Source organism: Mobula hypostoma, chromosome 18 (genome assembly GCF_963921235.1).
Source record: "Mobula hypostoma chromosome 18, sMobHyp1.1, whole genome shotgun sequence".
Lineage (NCBI taxonomy): Eukaryota > Metazoa > Chordata > Chondrichthyes > Myliobatiformes > Myliobatidae > Mobula > Mobula hypostoma.
The window spans coordinates 10,645,418-10,661,520 of record NC_086114.1 but is presented as its reverse complement, the minus strand read 5'-3'; the positions used below and the strand labels follow the sequence as shown (position 1 = coordinate 10,661,520).

Sequence of the window (16,103 nt, the reverse complement as noted above, 5' to 3'; positions counted from 1 at the left end):
GGAATTCATTGCAACAGGCGGCTGTGGTGGCCAAGTCATTGTGTGTATTTAAGATGGAGGTTGATAGGTTCTTGACTAGTAGTGTGTGAAAGGTTATAGGGAGAAGGCAGGAGAATGTAGTTGAGAGGAATATGGATTAGCCATGACAAAATGGCGGAGTGGACTCAATGGGCTGAATGGCCTAATTCTGCTCCTATGTCTTATGGGTGTTAAGCACAGGGATGGATGGGGAGGAGGGGAAGGGGGAGATGGAGATGGGAGGGCAAAGATGGAAGTGTTAGTGAGGGAGGTAGAGGTGGGGTGAGAGGCAAAATGGAGGCAGGAAGAGAAAGATTGAGCAAGGAAGTGGGGAAGAGAGGGAGAGACGGAGGGTGAGTGAGAAGACAGAGGGGCTAGGGGAAGCCAGAAGGGCGAGGGGGTGAGGGGCTAGACGGAAGGGGGAAGACAGGAGGTGTGAGAGGGAGATGGAAGGGTGAGGGGGGAGATGGAGGAGAGATGGAGACAGAGCAGAGGGGTAGGCAAAAGGGAGAGGAGGAGATGGAGAGTGGAGACAGTGGGGAGGGGAGGAGATGGGGAGGGGAGATAATGGGGAGAGGAAGGCAGAAGGGAGAGGGGGAGATGGAGGTGGGGAAAGTGACAGTTCCACTCATCACTGGTTCTCATTCCCGGCAGCCATCAGAAAGTGAGCATGAAGGCAGCTGTTGCTGTCAGTGGATATGTCCCCGCACCTGCGCTGGGACGGGACACACACACATGCACGCGGGGGTGGGACACACACACACGGGATGGGACACATACATACACACACACACACACACACACACAGGATGGAACACACACACACACACACACACACGGGATGGGGGACACACACACACACACACGGGATGGGACACACACACACACACACACACACACACACACACAGGATGGAACACACACACACACACACACACACGGGATGGGGGACACACACACACACACACGGGATGGGACACACACACACACACACACACACACAGGATGGAACACACACACACACACACACACACACACGGGATGGGACACACACACACACACACACGGGATGGGACACACACACACACACACAGGATGGAACACACACACACACACACACACACACGGGATGGGACACACACACACACACACACACACACACACGGGATGGGACACACACACACACACACACGGGATGGGACACACACACACACACACACACACACACACACACACGGGATGGGACACATGCGCGCACACACACGCACACACAAGTTGCCGGGACCAGTGACAGCAGGCGCACTGCCAGCATGTGACGTCTGCATCCTGTCCTGTCACTTTATCCGCGGTGACACTGGTGTGGGAGGTTGGAGCCCAGACCATACACGGAGATCAACACTACCCCCTCAGGGGTATCACACGGTGCCTGCAGGGGAGAGGGAGGCAGGTGAGGGATTATGAATTATTTATTTATAACGCAGAGGAAGTAGATCTAATTTCAACAAGCAGTGGGTCGATATTACTCAATAGAAAAGCCACACCCTGACCTTGCTCTGAGGAACAGCGGTGAGTTTGATCGTGCTGGTGATCTTGGTCAGGCAGCTGCCATCCCACAGGCCTGTGAGCTGTACGTGCCTGTGGCAGTTTGCCAGTGGTAGGAGAGGGGAGTGCGGGTAGGGTGCAGGCAGCATAACTGGTTTCACCGTGAACAATCTGTTGCTTGTCTTGTGTTCAGCACATCTCAAGTGCGGGATGGGAAGGCAGGCTCGACAGGATGGTCAGAAAGCTTGGGGATGAGAGGAGGGTACCGACTGGAGACATCTCCCACTAGCAAGCTGCTAGCACTAACCTATCTCAGCAGCTGAACCCTGCAGACCACCTCGTATGCCTCCATGGACCAACACCGTGCTTGGCACAGTGTCTCTTTATCCCTCACTGTCTGATCTACATAATTGTGCTATACTTTATATACAGTTTACATCCTGTGTGTCGTCTGCACATACAGCACTGTGCACATCCGTGCACTTTTCTATCTGTGCTGTGTATAGCTACGGCGACGAACACTCTTGCATAGCACAGTATTTGTCAACGTGGAACGGAGAGCAAGTCGTAAATCCGGCAGGAGCAGAGGATGTTCGGAATGGTGAGGGTAAAGTGCTGAAGACAGGGTGTGGGACAGGTGGTCGAGAAGGAGTGCCGGGAGTTGTGGGGGGGGGGCGTGCAGGGGTAGACACACTTAGCCCTGAGATACCAGGCAGTATCATTTGATTCCAAACAACTGGTTTATGGATCATTCCAGAATGTCTCTCTGGTGCTTCCCGCTTCCGCCATCTCCCTTCCCCTCTTCCCAAACATGATATTCCTCCTCCTGACCCCTTGCCGCTCAAGTCCACGATAGAGACCCATATCAGAATTGATCAGGTTTATCATCACTCACTTTTTGTGACAGCAGTACAGTGCAATACATAAAATGTACTGCACTGTACATAATAATACGTAAGACAATAACCTATCCCTCAACGTCAGCAAGACAAAGGAATTGGTTGTTGACTTCAGAAGGAGTAGCGGACCACATGACCCAATTTACATCGGTGGTGCGCAAGTGGAACAGGTCAAAAGCTTTAAGTTCCGCGGGGTCAATATCACAAATGACCTGACTTGGTGCAACCAAGCAGAGTTCACTGCCAAGAAGGCCCACCAGCGCCTTTACTTCCTGAGAAAACTAAAGAAATTCGGCCTGTCCCCTAAAACCCTCACTAATTTTTATAGTTGCACCGTAGAAAGCATTCTTCTAGGGTGCATCACAACCTGGTATGGAAGTTGTCCTGTCCAAGACTGAAAGAAGCCGCAGAAGATCGTAAACACAGCGCAGCACATCACACAAACCAATCTTCCGTCCGTGGACTCACTTTACACCGCACACTGTCGGAGCAGTGCTGCCAGGATAATCAAGGACACAACCCACCCAGCCAACATACTTTTCGTCCCTCTTCCCTCCAGGAGAAGGCTCAGGAGCTTGAAGACTCGTACAGCCAGATTCGGAAACAGCTTCTTTCCAACTGTGATAAGACTGCTGAACGGATCCTGACCCGGATCTGGGCCGTACCCTCCAAATATCCGGACCTGCCTCTCAGGATTTTTTTGCACTACCTTACTTTCCATTTTTCTATTTTCTATTTATGATCTATAATTTAAATGTTTAATATTTACTAATTTTAACTATCTTTAATATTTTTAATATTTAATATTTGTAATCCAGGGAGTGTGAAGCGCAGAATCAAATATCGCTGTGATGATTGTATGTTCTAGTACCAATTGTTTGGCGACTATAAAGTATAAAGTATAAAGTGTTACTGCAGTACTCTGAAGAAGTCCTAGTCACCCTGGCTATATACATGTGCCTAAAACTTTGGCACAGTATTGTACGAACAAATTTCACGACACATGCCAGTGATAATAAACCTGATTCTGATGTGCCTGTGATGCAGCCATACGACGTTCTTCATTGTACCTGTACTCGCGCACAGGACAATAAACTCAACGCGGCTCGAAATCGGAGGTTCAAAGCAACTTGGGAGTCCACTGCAGGATTCCCTACACGTTAACTTGCAGGTTGAGTTGGTAGTAAGGAAAGCAAATGTAATGTTAGCATTCATTTTGAGAAGATTAGACTATAAAAACGAGGATGTACTGCTGAGGCTTTAAACGCATTGGTCAGACTTCATTTGGAGTATTGTGAGCAGTTTTGGGCCCCTTATCAAAGAAAGGATGTGCTGACAATGGAGAGGGTCCAGCTGAGGTTTACAGAATGATCCTGGGAATAAAAGGGTTAACATATGAGTGTTTTGTTAGCTCTGGCCCATTACTCAGATGCCAAAATTCACTTGGAGTTTAGAAGACTGGGGAGGGGAGGAGTCTGGTTGAAACCTAATGAATACTGGAAGACCTAGATAGAGCAAACTTGGAAAGGATGCTTAAGACCAGAGGGCACAGCCTTAAGGCTGATTCATACTTCTGCGTCAACTCGACACCGTAAGTACAGCGTCGCCACGAACCGTAAACAGAGCCTACGCTGTAGCCTGATGCGCACCTCTCCCAAAATGTAACTACGTGTCGCGGCGACACAGACTGCAACAACTGTGATTGGTCTGCTTGGTAGCATCGCATTTCCTCCTACGCTGCAATAGTTTCCCATTGGGCGACTGAAGGGCAGGGAAGGAACTCTGGCTGCAATGCTTTCAATAAAGCTTTACAGACCTCCGAAATTGTGGAGGACACATTTCGTTTTTACGAAAAAAGACGCTCGCTTTAAACTTGTTTACCCCGAGAAAGACTACAATGACCATGAAGCCTTGTGCGGGCAAGTGTGTGCGCATGCGCGACGTGCCCGAGTTGCAGAGCAACGCAGACACACCAACACACAAGTATAAACGCTCACAACGCGCGTAGGCCACTTGCATAGATATCGGCGTCGTGTTGACGCACAAGTAAAAATCAGCCTTTAGAATAGAGAGATGGCTCTCAGAAATGGCTGACCTGGGATTTTCACACACAACAGGGGGTACCCAATCTTTTTTATGCCATGGATCCCTACCATTAACTGAGGGGTCTGCGGACCCCAGATTGGAAACTCCTGCTATAGAGTTTACAGAGAGTGGGATGGAAAAACGAAAAAAAACATCCAATGAGCAGTAGTTCTGTGGGCAGAAATATCTTGTTAATGAGAAAGCTGAGAGAGAATGGCCAGACTGGTTCAAGCTGACAGTAACTCAAATAACCACACGTTACAACAGCGGTGTGCAGAAGGGCATCTCTGAATTAACAACATGTCAAACCTTGAAGTGAATGGGATGCAGCAGCAGAAAGCCTCCAACATAATACACTCAGTGTATTATTAGGACGTACCTAACAAAATAGCCACTGAATGTAGGTCCTTGACTTCGGGTCGGCTACTGCCCGCCAGATCAAACAGTGTAATGATGGGCAGGAGTGATGCTCCCCATATTCAGCTGAGCCTCGACAAGTGATTCAAGGACAAGTTAAATCTTCCAGATGAGCTGGGAGTCAGGAGAGCGGAGTTGAGGAAACACAGCTCCTCAGAGATGGACACCGGCCAACAGAAAGTTCTCTCCTGCGACCTCTATTGCACTGCCATACCCCGAGCTCTGAAATCAATCTCCACACTACTTAAAGCTAACATCAACAGGACTCCACAACAGGCTCATTAAGGGAAGGTATGCAAGAACCAATCACATGCCAGCATGAGGCAGCAAAACACGCAGGCTGTGACCTGACACTCATCCTTCCCCCACCCCCACCACCACCCCACTGACCAGGAAACAACCATTAAAGGAAAACTCGCATCTCTCACCCACGACGCAAGTCCCCGCCACTCGAGGAGCCAGTGGGGGCTCAGAGTCAAAGAGGAAATGTTTTACACAGGAAAGCAGGCACTGAATAAAGGCCGTCTCCAGCCTCAGCAAGAGGGACAAACAAAGGCAGTGAGGTTCCCGTGACCGGTGAAACAGCTGGAGGTTGAGGGTGGGTCAAGAGGGAGAGAGAATGAAGCAGATTCTTCTAACGCCGCCCCTGCTGCCAACCTATGTGGCCAGATACAGTTGCCCAAACACATCAACCAGGATGGCGGGGCAGAAGTCAGCGCCAGTGTTGCAACAACGCACAACGTCACCAGCCAGCGACTCCAGCAGGCTGGGACGACAGGGCGATAAAGCACGGGCTTAAAAGGGCATCAGCCCTTTGGGAAATCTGGAATGATACATTCGATGATACAGCAATTTAATTTTAGAGCGGCTGCAGATTAATTGCGGGTTTTTGCAAGTGACAGTAATTGCTGATATGCTCGCCAATTTTACAAGCAGGAATTTGATTTGCTACTTTCTGTAAGACGGCCAACATGGTCAGATTAAATTCCAATACTTTCCCACTACAAGCTTGCTTGTGGCGGAAACACAAGAGCAGTGAGCTGCTGGATCACTGCTCCCGGTCTCACTCTGCACCCCGACCCCAGAGGGAAAGCAGCCACGAGTTTCTTTCCGGGGCGCAAGTAGGAGAAAGAGGACGAGGGAGGCAACTGGAGAAAAGTGAGGTCACGGAAATGGGAGAAGGAGAAAAGTGGTGGTTAGGGGCGCAGGAAGAGAAAAAAGTATCAGAGAGTGGGTGGGGTAAAAGAGGGTGCGGGGAGGAGAAGGCAGGTGGAATAGAAGAGGGCAGGGGATAGAAGAGGGTTACAGGAGAGGAAAGGGTAGGGATGAAAAGGAAGAGAGAGGGAGGGATGGGGAGAGGGCAGGGGAAAGGGGGCAGGTGATAAGGAGGGGTGGTGGAGAGAGCAAGTGGTAAGGTTAATGGGGTGCAGGGGGGAATGACGGAGAGGGGAAGAGATGGGGAGGGGGGAAGGAGGAAAGGAGAGAGGATGTAGGGGGGAAAGAGTAGTTATTAGAAGAAGAGAGAGTGAGAATTAACAGTAGAGAGTAAAGTTGGTGCAAGGTTTGGTAAGTGTCGTTAAACTCCTTACTGGAAATTCCCGGGAATGTGACAGTCAGAGCTGAGGGAGGTTTGGATGAGAGTCACATAGGGAGAATTCAGGAGAGCAGAGAGTGGAGACTAAGGAAAACAAAATGTTTGAATGAGGTGAGGGAAAGAGGAGTGGGGAGGAGAAGCACACGTCCTCCAGGGAAGTGGCCGCCAGCAAACCAGAGGGCGTCAAATGAACCCTTCTCCAACTGTGAACCATGTCTACAATGGCAGATACCAGCAGCACAACAGTCATCCACAGCAGCACGCTCCAACACCATGACCAGCAAGTTCACTGTCTTTGCTTCCTGACCAGGAGCTAGAGAAATCATCCTGTCTATTTAGCAGTGAACCTCTGGCCCAATCCCCAAAGCACTTTGAATCCAATCCTTCTCAATAGGCTTCACCCAAACCATAAGCAGAACTAGGCCATTCAGCCCATCAAGTCTTCTCCACCATTCCATCATAACTCTCAGCCCCATTCTCTGCTCTCTGTCCATAACTTTTGCTGCACGGAGTAATCAGGAACCTGTCAACCTCTGCCTTAAATATACCATACTGCTTGGCCTCCCCAGCCACCTGTGGCAATGAATTCCACAAATTCACCACCCTTTGCCTATAGAAATTCCTCCTCATCTCGGTTCTAAATGGACACACCTCTATTCTGAGGCTGTGCCCTCTGGTCCTAGACTCGAGCACTATAGAAAACATCCTCTCCACACACACTCAATCGGTGGGGGGAGAAGATGGCAGCACGCCACGTGTGCGCAGCTCTCCGGTGAAAAATGACGTCGTATCTGTTAAATAGGGGCCGTGGACAATTCTGATTTGATGGAGAATGGACGTGAAAGCACAGAGGAACATCTGGAGACATTTCTGAAACGCCCGTTCGCTGCTGTTGTTACTGTGTGGTCGGGAATCTTTCAGAGGGTAGGCCTCAAAATCCCCAGCCTTGTCTGCTTTTGGCGACCGAGATGGAGGTCGAATCGTTCGGCAGAGATGCCGCTCAGTACTCGGTGTCGGAGAGCTGATCAGAGCTCGAAGTTTTCGGATGACTCAGAGTTGGACTGTGGTTCGCATGGCAGGGAGAGTTTTTCTTCCTTCTCCCGCCTGCGTCAGATGTGGGACGTTTGAGAAACTTCGAACTTTACTGCGCTCATGGACTTTCTTCATCAAGTTATGGTATTGTTGCACTGTTTGTAACTATATGTAATAATTATGTGGTTTTGTTAGTTTTTTCAGTCTTGGTCTGTCCTGTGTTTTGTGATATCACAACGGAGGAGATAATGTATTATTTCTTAATGCATGCATTACTAAATGACAATAAAAGGGGACTACGTGTCTTCATAATCTAAATCTACAGTTTTCAATACTTGATTCATATTCACTACTGTTCTCCCACTCAGTTGAATCAGTTTAATATCCACCACTGCCCACTGTATGTGTGCATCAGGCTGGGCTGGAACTGCAGTCTCTGAGAAAAGATTTTCCACCAGAACCTCTTGACTTTATAAGATATTTTATTCATATTAATTCCAAATTTGAGTCACTATTTAGCAGTGCTGATTCAGCTGCTTTTGAAGGGGGATTTGGATTAACTGAGAACTCTGGGAGCACCAGACACCAGCTCACCACGATGGAGGCAGTAGCAAGTTTTATTGCAAGGGTTACCCATGATAGTGAGAACACCTTCCACCCAAAGCAAGAAATTTACCACGGCAAGGTACTGACACTGAGGGCGCAAAGATGCGGAGGTGAATCCTGCTTAGGTAAAAAGTCTTCTCTCTTTTCTCCCTCCCCCGACGCTGCCTGACATGCTGAGCATTTCCACCAGAGCCTGAGAATCAAAAAAAACTGCAGCTGCTGGAAACGTGAAACAAAAACAAATGTTGGAAACGCTTCGCAGGTCAGGCAGCATCTGTGGAGAGAGAAGTCGCTAGCATTTGCGACTCTTCATCAGAACTGGGTTTGCAAACCCGAAATGTTAACTGTTTCTCTCTCTCTCTCGACATCTGCTGACTGACCTGCAGAGCATTTCCAGATTTTCGGTTTTTATATCGATAACCGCCTGGTTTTATTTCAGATATGCGGCTTCTGCCTTGCTTTGTGTTTATGGAATTAGTGGGAGGCGGAGGTCTAGGTTGAAGTGTGGAAGGTGAGGAGGCAACACCGAGGTGATAGATGACGCGAGGGGCAGAGATGATGGGCCTTGCAACCTGACAGGCTCTTATACCGGGAACCCAGGAATTCTTCTGCCCCCCTAGGTGGGATAGCCTGTTGAACTACCCCGGCTCCACAAAGCCCCACTCCAAACAATGATTTATAACTTACAAGCTGTCGGGGCAGGACTCCGGCCGTTCCAGTAAGCCGCCCTCCATTACGAAGCGCAGCACCTGCTCGTTAGACATGCCCTGATAGGGCTGCTCAGCCAGCGTGGCGATCTCCCACAGGACTACGCCAAACGACCTGCGGCAGCAAGCAGTATGAAGAAGAAAACAAATTACTAAAATGCCATCAACGAGGTCATCAATCGCGGTTCGAGCTTTTCCCTGCCCTCAACCCTGCGACCAAACAGCCATAAATGGGACTGGCTCAGTTGGTCAGCACAGACTAGTCGAGCCAGAGGGCCTATTCCCATGAGGCCGCAATCCACATAGAGGCACTCGTAATCTCCAGCAGAGTCCTGCAGAGCATTAGGGAACATGGACCACAGTATACACGTACAAGGATACCTGGAGAGCCAACACAGGTAGAAACAGTGGCAAAGGCCACATACAGGACACCTGGCTTCATTAGCCCACGTATAGAATGCAAGAGCACAAAGGTTATGGTACAACTTTATAAAACACAGGTTTGGCCACAGCCGGAGTACCATGTGCTGTTCAGGTCATTCTGCTTTGGAAAGGGTGTGATTCAACTAGACAGGGTACTGAGAAGGTTCACCAGGACGTTGCCTGGAATGGAAATGAACCTTGATCAAACTGCAGATTTTTATATGACTAGCAAGAACAAGATACTCATTTTTAATTCTGTATATAAGCGGGACTTCAACAAAGGTGCAATTAGTTTCAATTTGGCATAATTCAGTGGCACAGGCTCTTGTGCCAAAAGAGCCTGTTACTGTGCTGTAGCTCACTTAAATCTCTAAATAATTATTGACCCAGGAAGTTGGGAAAAACACGCTGGCGCTAGGATCAAGGGTGTTCTGGTCAAGGTTGGATTAGTAGACTCAGGGATGAAGTAGTAAGATCCCGTCCTTGTCAATTTCATTAACTTTGCCTCCAACTTCCACTCAACCCTTAAATTCGCTTGGCCTATTTCTGACACCTCCCTCCCCAGAACTCAGTGAGGCAATGCATCTTGCACCTTCAGCCCAACTCGTCCATACTGACCAAGGTGCCTTCCTCTGGAAGGAGGGTCAGCAAACGGGTTATGGACTAAGTAGCTAACTTGCACTTTTCTATTTGAACTCTGTAACCCAAATGTCCTATGCTTAGATAGTCTTTCATAGTCAGGATGCAGCACTGACTGCAGATGGCCAGAAAGAGGAGCAATCACTCATACGATTTAGTCACCATGATTAAAAATACCTTGTGCTACAGATATACTTGCTTGCTCCTGATTACGTATATCTGCTTGCGTAACTTGCATGCCAGTAGTCAAGTATATTTGCCTGTTCAGCAGGATAAATATATGCCAAAATTTCTCTGTACTTACAGCCTTGTACTCTACTACAAGCTCTCCATGCTGAATAAAGGCTTCACCACTTGAAATCTGGTCTCTAAAGTAGTTTTTCTTCCACATTTCCTGAGCTAGTCTCACTTGCCTGCTTGACCCATCTCCCTCTATCCATAAACTGCCCAAGTGCCCTAAATGCTGTAATTGTACTCACCCTACACTTCAGTTGGCAGCTCATTCGATATACCACACCCCCCAACTTCTGTGTGAAAAAGCCAACCCCTCATCTAGCACCTTAATTCTTTCCCCTTTGACCATAAGCCCCTGCCCTCTGGGGCATTAGACGCCCCCAACCCTGGGAAACAGACTGTGACTGTCCCCCCTTATCTACTTCCCTCATGACATTATACACCCATCCATCCCTCCTCCCCTGCTCCGGGAAAGGTCTGGCCAGCCTCCACTTCTCAAGCCTTCGAATCCCAGCCACATCGACGTGAATGTAATTCAGTCTCCCCTTAGAATGAAAAAAACTCCATCCCAGGCAACATCCTAGTGAACGTCCTCATAAAACTTTATCTTTCTTAATAATGGTTAGGGGGTCTGAGTTTCCAATTTGGGGATATATAATGCCTCATCTCTAAATCTTGAAGATAAAAGTTCATCATTAAAACACTAGGGAAGGTGTAAAAATCCTTTATTGAAGCCTTTCATCGTCCCAGCTAATTTGACGAAGGCGTATGGGAAGCTTTATTTAAAATCTATGAATTGTAGAGTACGTTTTAAAAACTCACCCTTAACTCCATTATCTGTCATAGACCTGTCAGTCTCTGCTTTAAATGTACCCAATGACTCAGCCTCCCCCACCCTCTGTGGCAACAGATTTCACAGGTACATCCTCCTCCTCAAATCAGTTTTTAAAACAACACCCCTTTATTCCAAATAGAAACATACATTTATTTATTTGGGGAAACAGTGTGGATTAGGCCATTCCAGCCCTTCAAACCAGACTGCTCCAACAAGCCCACAACCCCGAGTAACTGTAACCTGATCACGGGGTAATTTACAACGACAATTAACCTACCCAGTACGTCTATGGACTGTGAAAGGAAGCCAGAGCACCCAGGGAACGCCCACACATTGCACGTGGAAGATGCACACAATGGTGCTGGAATTGAACTCTCAACTCCAGAAGCCCTCGAGCTGTAACAACTTTGCGCCAACTGCTACACCACCATAGTGCCCATCCTCTCCACATCCACTCAATCCAGGCCTCTTAATATCCAGTAGGCTGGAGATTCACCCCACCCTCTCCTTTCTGAGTCCGCTGACTACAGGTCCAGGTACGTCAAAAGCTCCTCATATGTTAAACCTTTCAGAGCACATTGGTCCCCTGATAACCACAACTGTTTGACTTTATGTAGAGGTACCTGGAAGACTTTTCTTCTCAATTCCTACTATAATCTTACCAGAACTTCCCGATGCCACATTCAAAGACTGCCCTGATGTCAGGAACAGTTACCCTTCACCTCTAGGCTTCAAGCTCTTTGGACAAGAGCTGAAATCAAGTGGTCCTGCTGAAACGTACACTGGGCGACAGAGAGCAGGTCACAGGTGAATAAAAGCTGCCGACACCTTCCATCATTTTACCAGTGATTGAGAACACTGGTAGTTAGCGGAGTGAGAACATACCAGACATCAGAGTGTGTGGTGAAAACTCCATCCTTCAGGGACTCTGGCGACATCCAACGGACTGGCAGAAGCCCCTTCCCTCCTTTCCGGTAATAATCCGTCTCGTAGATATCACGTGTCATCCCAAAATCTGTGAGAGAGGGACAGGCACCTCAGAATGATGTTGCTTCAGATGGAATACGGACTGTAGCCATTTTAATTGACTTCAATTAATCCCGTGAGTCAGGGTAAAGACTCTCTGGGAGAGATACTTATTCTGCCTAGCCCAGTGTCTCGTTGTTGGTGGCCATCTTGTCCCAGGGAATAGCCAGTGTTGAAAATCACTCAGACTGGTCAATGTCTTATCCAACAGACAGCACCTCCAACTATCCAGTTCTCTGTCAACAACGTAATGTGTGTATCAAGCTGGACTGGGATTTCTATCCTGCGGGACAACTTGGATCATAGTCTCCTGACTCAATAGCAATTTTTATTTATATTAGTGCTAGATTTCAGTATGTCTGATAATTAGCAGAATTCAAGCACCAACTTGGTTTTCTTTACAACTGCGTATCTTTTACTTGCCCAATGAATGCTCATGAAAATTTCCCCATGATCGGGAAACAGCTATATTTCATTAGGAATTTGAGAATATTTGGTATGTCACCAAAAACACTGGCAAACTTCTACGATGTAGTGTGGAGAGCATTCTAACCGCTACATCACCGGCTGGAATGGGGGGAGAGGGGCTACAGCACAGGATCGAAATAAGCTGCAGAGAGTTGTAAACTTAGTCAGCTCCATCTTGGGCACGAGCCTCTATAGTATCCAGGACATCTTCAAGGAGTGATGCCCCAAAACAGCGGCATCCATCGTTAAGGACCCCCATCACCCGGGTCATGCCCTGTTCTCACTGCTACAGTCAGGAAGGAGGTATAGGGGCTTGAAGGTACACACTCAGTGGTTTAGGAACAGCTTCTTCCCCTCTGCCGTATGATTTCTGAATGGACAATGAACACATGAACACTACCTCACTACTTTTTTATTTCTATTCTACTTATTTAACTTACTGTATTTAATTACAGTAGATATACACACACACACTTAGTGTAATAGTTTTTTCAAATCATATATTGCATTGTACTGCTGCCACAAAGACAAATTTCATGGCATTTGCCGGTGATATTAAACCTGATTTTGATTCTGGTTTCCGGGAGATCACTGTGCAAAGTGAGTGAGTTTTAACAGCAGCATCAACAGTCACAGAGACACACACAGTCTGAAGTTAATATGGGGTGATCCAGCGCTATGCTTATCACCCATACCACTTCCAGAGTATTGGGAATACAACAAAACAGCCCAAGGAGGAGAGAGATGGGGTGCATCTAAATACAGTGCAGATGATGGAGCATTTACAGCGTAACACTGCACAGTCCTCACTGAGATGTTGTAACATCGACTGAATAGTCAACCAAAGTCCATTCAAAAATTACATGAGAAAACCGACTTCCAGAACTGTTCCAATATAGAACAAGACCAAAACATATGTGTCAGTGTAGCTATCTCAGTTTTACATCTATCACAATGACTATCAACATTAGGAAAGATTTTAGAAAGTCTCTCCTTTGTCAAATGATAACGATGTACAATTTTAAATTGAATCAATGAATGGCTAGCACAAATTGAAGAAGAGTTAACCAACTTCAATATCCGCATCCAATCCTCCGTCATAAGAGTCAAATTAAGTTCCTTTTCCCAATCCTAAAGCACTTTACAATTTCTAAAGCACTTAAAATTAATTTACAACCTAATAAATTAACTGTGCTTTTTGGAATAGTTCCTCAAAATATTCATGGTATTTCTGTGTCTGACCAACATGTTATTGCATTTGTTACATTGATAGCTAGGAGGGCCATTTTGTTGAAGTGGAAGGATACATCAGCTCCCACTTTGTCACAATGGTTCTCTCAAGTGATGCTATGTCTTAGTTTGGAGAAAATTAGAAGTCGAATCTTTGAACCTTTATTTGATTTTGAGAAAAGGTGGGGCTCATTTGCTCGTTATTATCATTTGAGTTAATTGATATAATTTTTCCACGATCTAATTGTAAATTCTTTTAGTATATTTTCTTTTCTTGCTGGCGATTTGATGTTTATTTTTAGAAGCTTTTTGTATGACAGATGGCTCTGGGGTCATACACTAATGGGTTCTCTTTTTTTTCTTACATTTCTGCGTAGTAGGTTTTTTTTGTTATCACAAAATTTTGTTTTCAATCTTTAAGATGATGGGGTTTTTTTGAGGCATTGTAAGTGTTGTTACTTCGATGTACTCATGTTATTTTTCATATATATATATATATATATATATATATATATATACAATAAAAAGATTTGAAAAGAAAGAAAAAGACAAAAATTACATGAGTGTCAGGATATAGCGTCCTAGCTCCCTAATTTTACTGCAGACTCAATAGCATGATATAGCGAACAAGGAGTAAAAAAGCAATGCTTCTGCTAGAAGAACAACAGGATAGCTTTGGTTAGAAACTTCTTTTGCTCCTAACATTAACCTCTGGCCTACCGCCAGCCAATGTGATTTTATACTTACTACTTCCCGGTTGCATAGGAAGTGACCCCATACCGATCTGAAACTGCTCCGTAAAATAAAAGCTGAACGTGCTTAATCGCATAGAAAAACCAATTGTCCAAAGTGCAGACCAAACACACACACACACACTAACAAATTGTTAAACCATGATGCCAGCTTAACTGAAGGTTTGGTAGGTAATGAGAAAACTTACCTCCGATCTTTACAGTATAATCCTCTGCCACCATACAGTTTCGAGCAGCCAGATCTCGGTGAACGAACTTGTTAGCATTCAGATAAGACATGCCGTCAGCAATCTCCCCTGCCATCTGGGTCATCTTCTTCAGGGTGGGTGGTGGTTTGCCGGGATTATTCTGTCAGAAGTGTACAACATATTACAATGACATTGAACCTGCTGCTTCATCAAACCAAATCAACCTTTCCTCTGTAATCTTGTCTATAGTTCTTGCTGCTTCAGTAGAACAGCCGACATAATCAGAGGCTCCACCTGTTCCAGATATTCTCTTTTCTCTGCAAGTCGGGCAGAAGATACAAAAGACTGAAAGCACATACATACCACCAGCTTCTATGCCGCTGCTAAAGATCGATTAACTTTATTTTTGACACCAACATCGAATCCTACCGTGAAATGTGCTGGGTAGGAACACAGTTTGAACTTGTGCTGGGGACAGCCCACAATTGTCACTATGCTTCAGCGCCAAGACAGCCCACAACTTACTCACCCTTACTAATCCGTATAATCATATAACAATTACAGCACGGAAACAGGACATCTTGGCCCTTCTAGTCCGTGCCGAACTCACTCTCACCTAGTCCCACCGATCTGCACTCAGCCCATAATCCTCCATTCCTTTCCTGTCCATATATCTATCCAATTTAACTTTAAACAACAACATCGAACCTGCCTCTACCACTTCTGCTGGAAGCTCGTTCCACACGGCTACCACTCTCTGAGTAAAGAAGTTCCCCCTCATGTTACCCCTAAACTTTTGCCCTTTAACGCTCAACTCATGTCTTCTTGTTTGAATCTCCCCCATTCTCAATGGAAAAAGCCTATCCACGTCAACTCTATCAATCCCCCTCATCATTTTAAACACCTCTATTAAGTCCCCCCTCAACCTTCTACGCTCCAAAGAATAAAGACCTAACTTGTTCAACCTTTCCCTGTAACTAGGAGATGAAACCCAGGCAACATTTTAGTAAACCCCCTCTGTACTCTCTCAATTTTATTGACATCTTTCCTATAATTCGGTGACCAGAACTGTACACAATATGTCTTTGGAATACAGGAGGAAACCGGAGCAATCAGAGGAAACCCATGTGGTCACAGGGAGAATGTACAAACTCCTTACAGACAGTAGCAGGAACTGAATCTGGATCACTAGCCCTGTAAAGCAGTGCACTAACCACTGTGTTATTGTGCTGCTTGCTAGAATTATGATAACTGTTACAAGACCTATGGACTCACTTTCAAGGACTCTTCATGTCATATATCTATTGCTTATTTATTAATTACTATTATTATTTTTCTTTCTTTTGTCTTTTGCACGCTGCTTGTCCATACAATTGGTGAGGTCTTTCATTGATTCTATTATGGTTAC

General features: G+C 46.3%; 1 protein-coding gene across 1 annotated transcript in view; it reads right to left on the bottom strand.

Moving 5' to 3' along the window:
* igf1ra (insulin-like growth factor 1a receptor) overlaps nt 1–16,103 on the bottom strand; it is a 316,061-nt gene that overhangs the window by 12,247 nt on the left and 287,711 nt on the right. The window contains exons 18-20 of the mRNA XM_063070431.1: nt 14,696–14,855; nt 11,917–12,046; nt 8,881–9,015 (exon numbers count right to left, since the gene is read on the bottom strand). Of these exons, the coding sequence (XP_062926501.1) occupies nt 8,881–9,015; nt 11,917–12,046; nt 14,696–14,855 (425 nt within the window). The remainder of the gene's footprint in view (nt 1–8,880; nt 9,016–11,916; nt 12,047–14,695; nt 14,856–16,103) is intronic.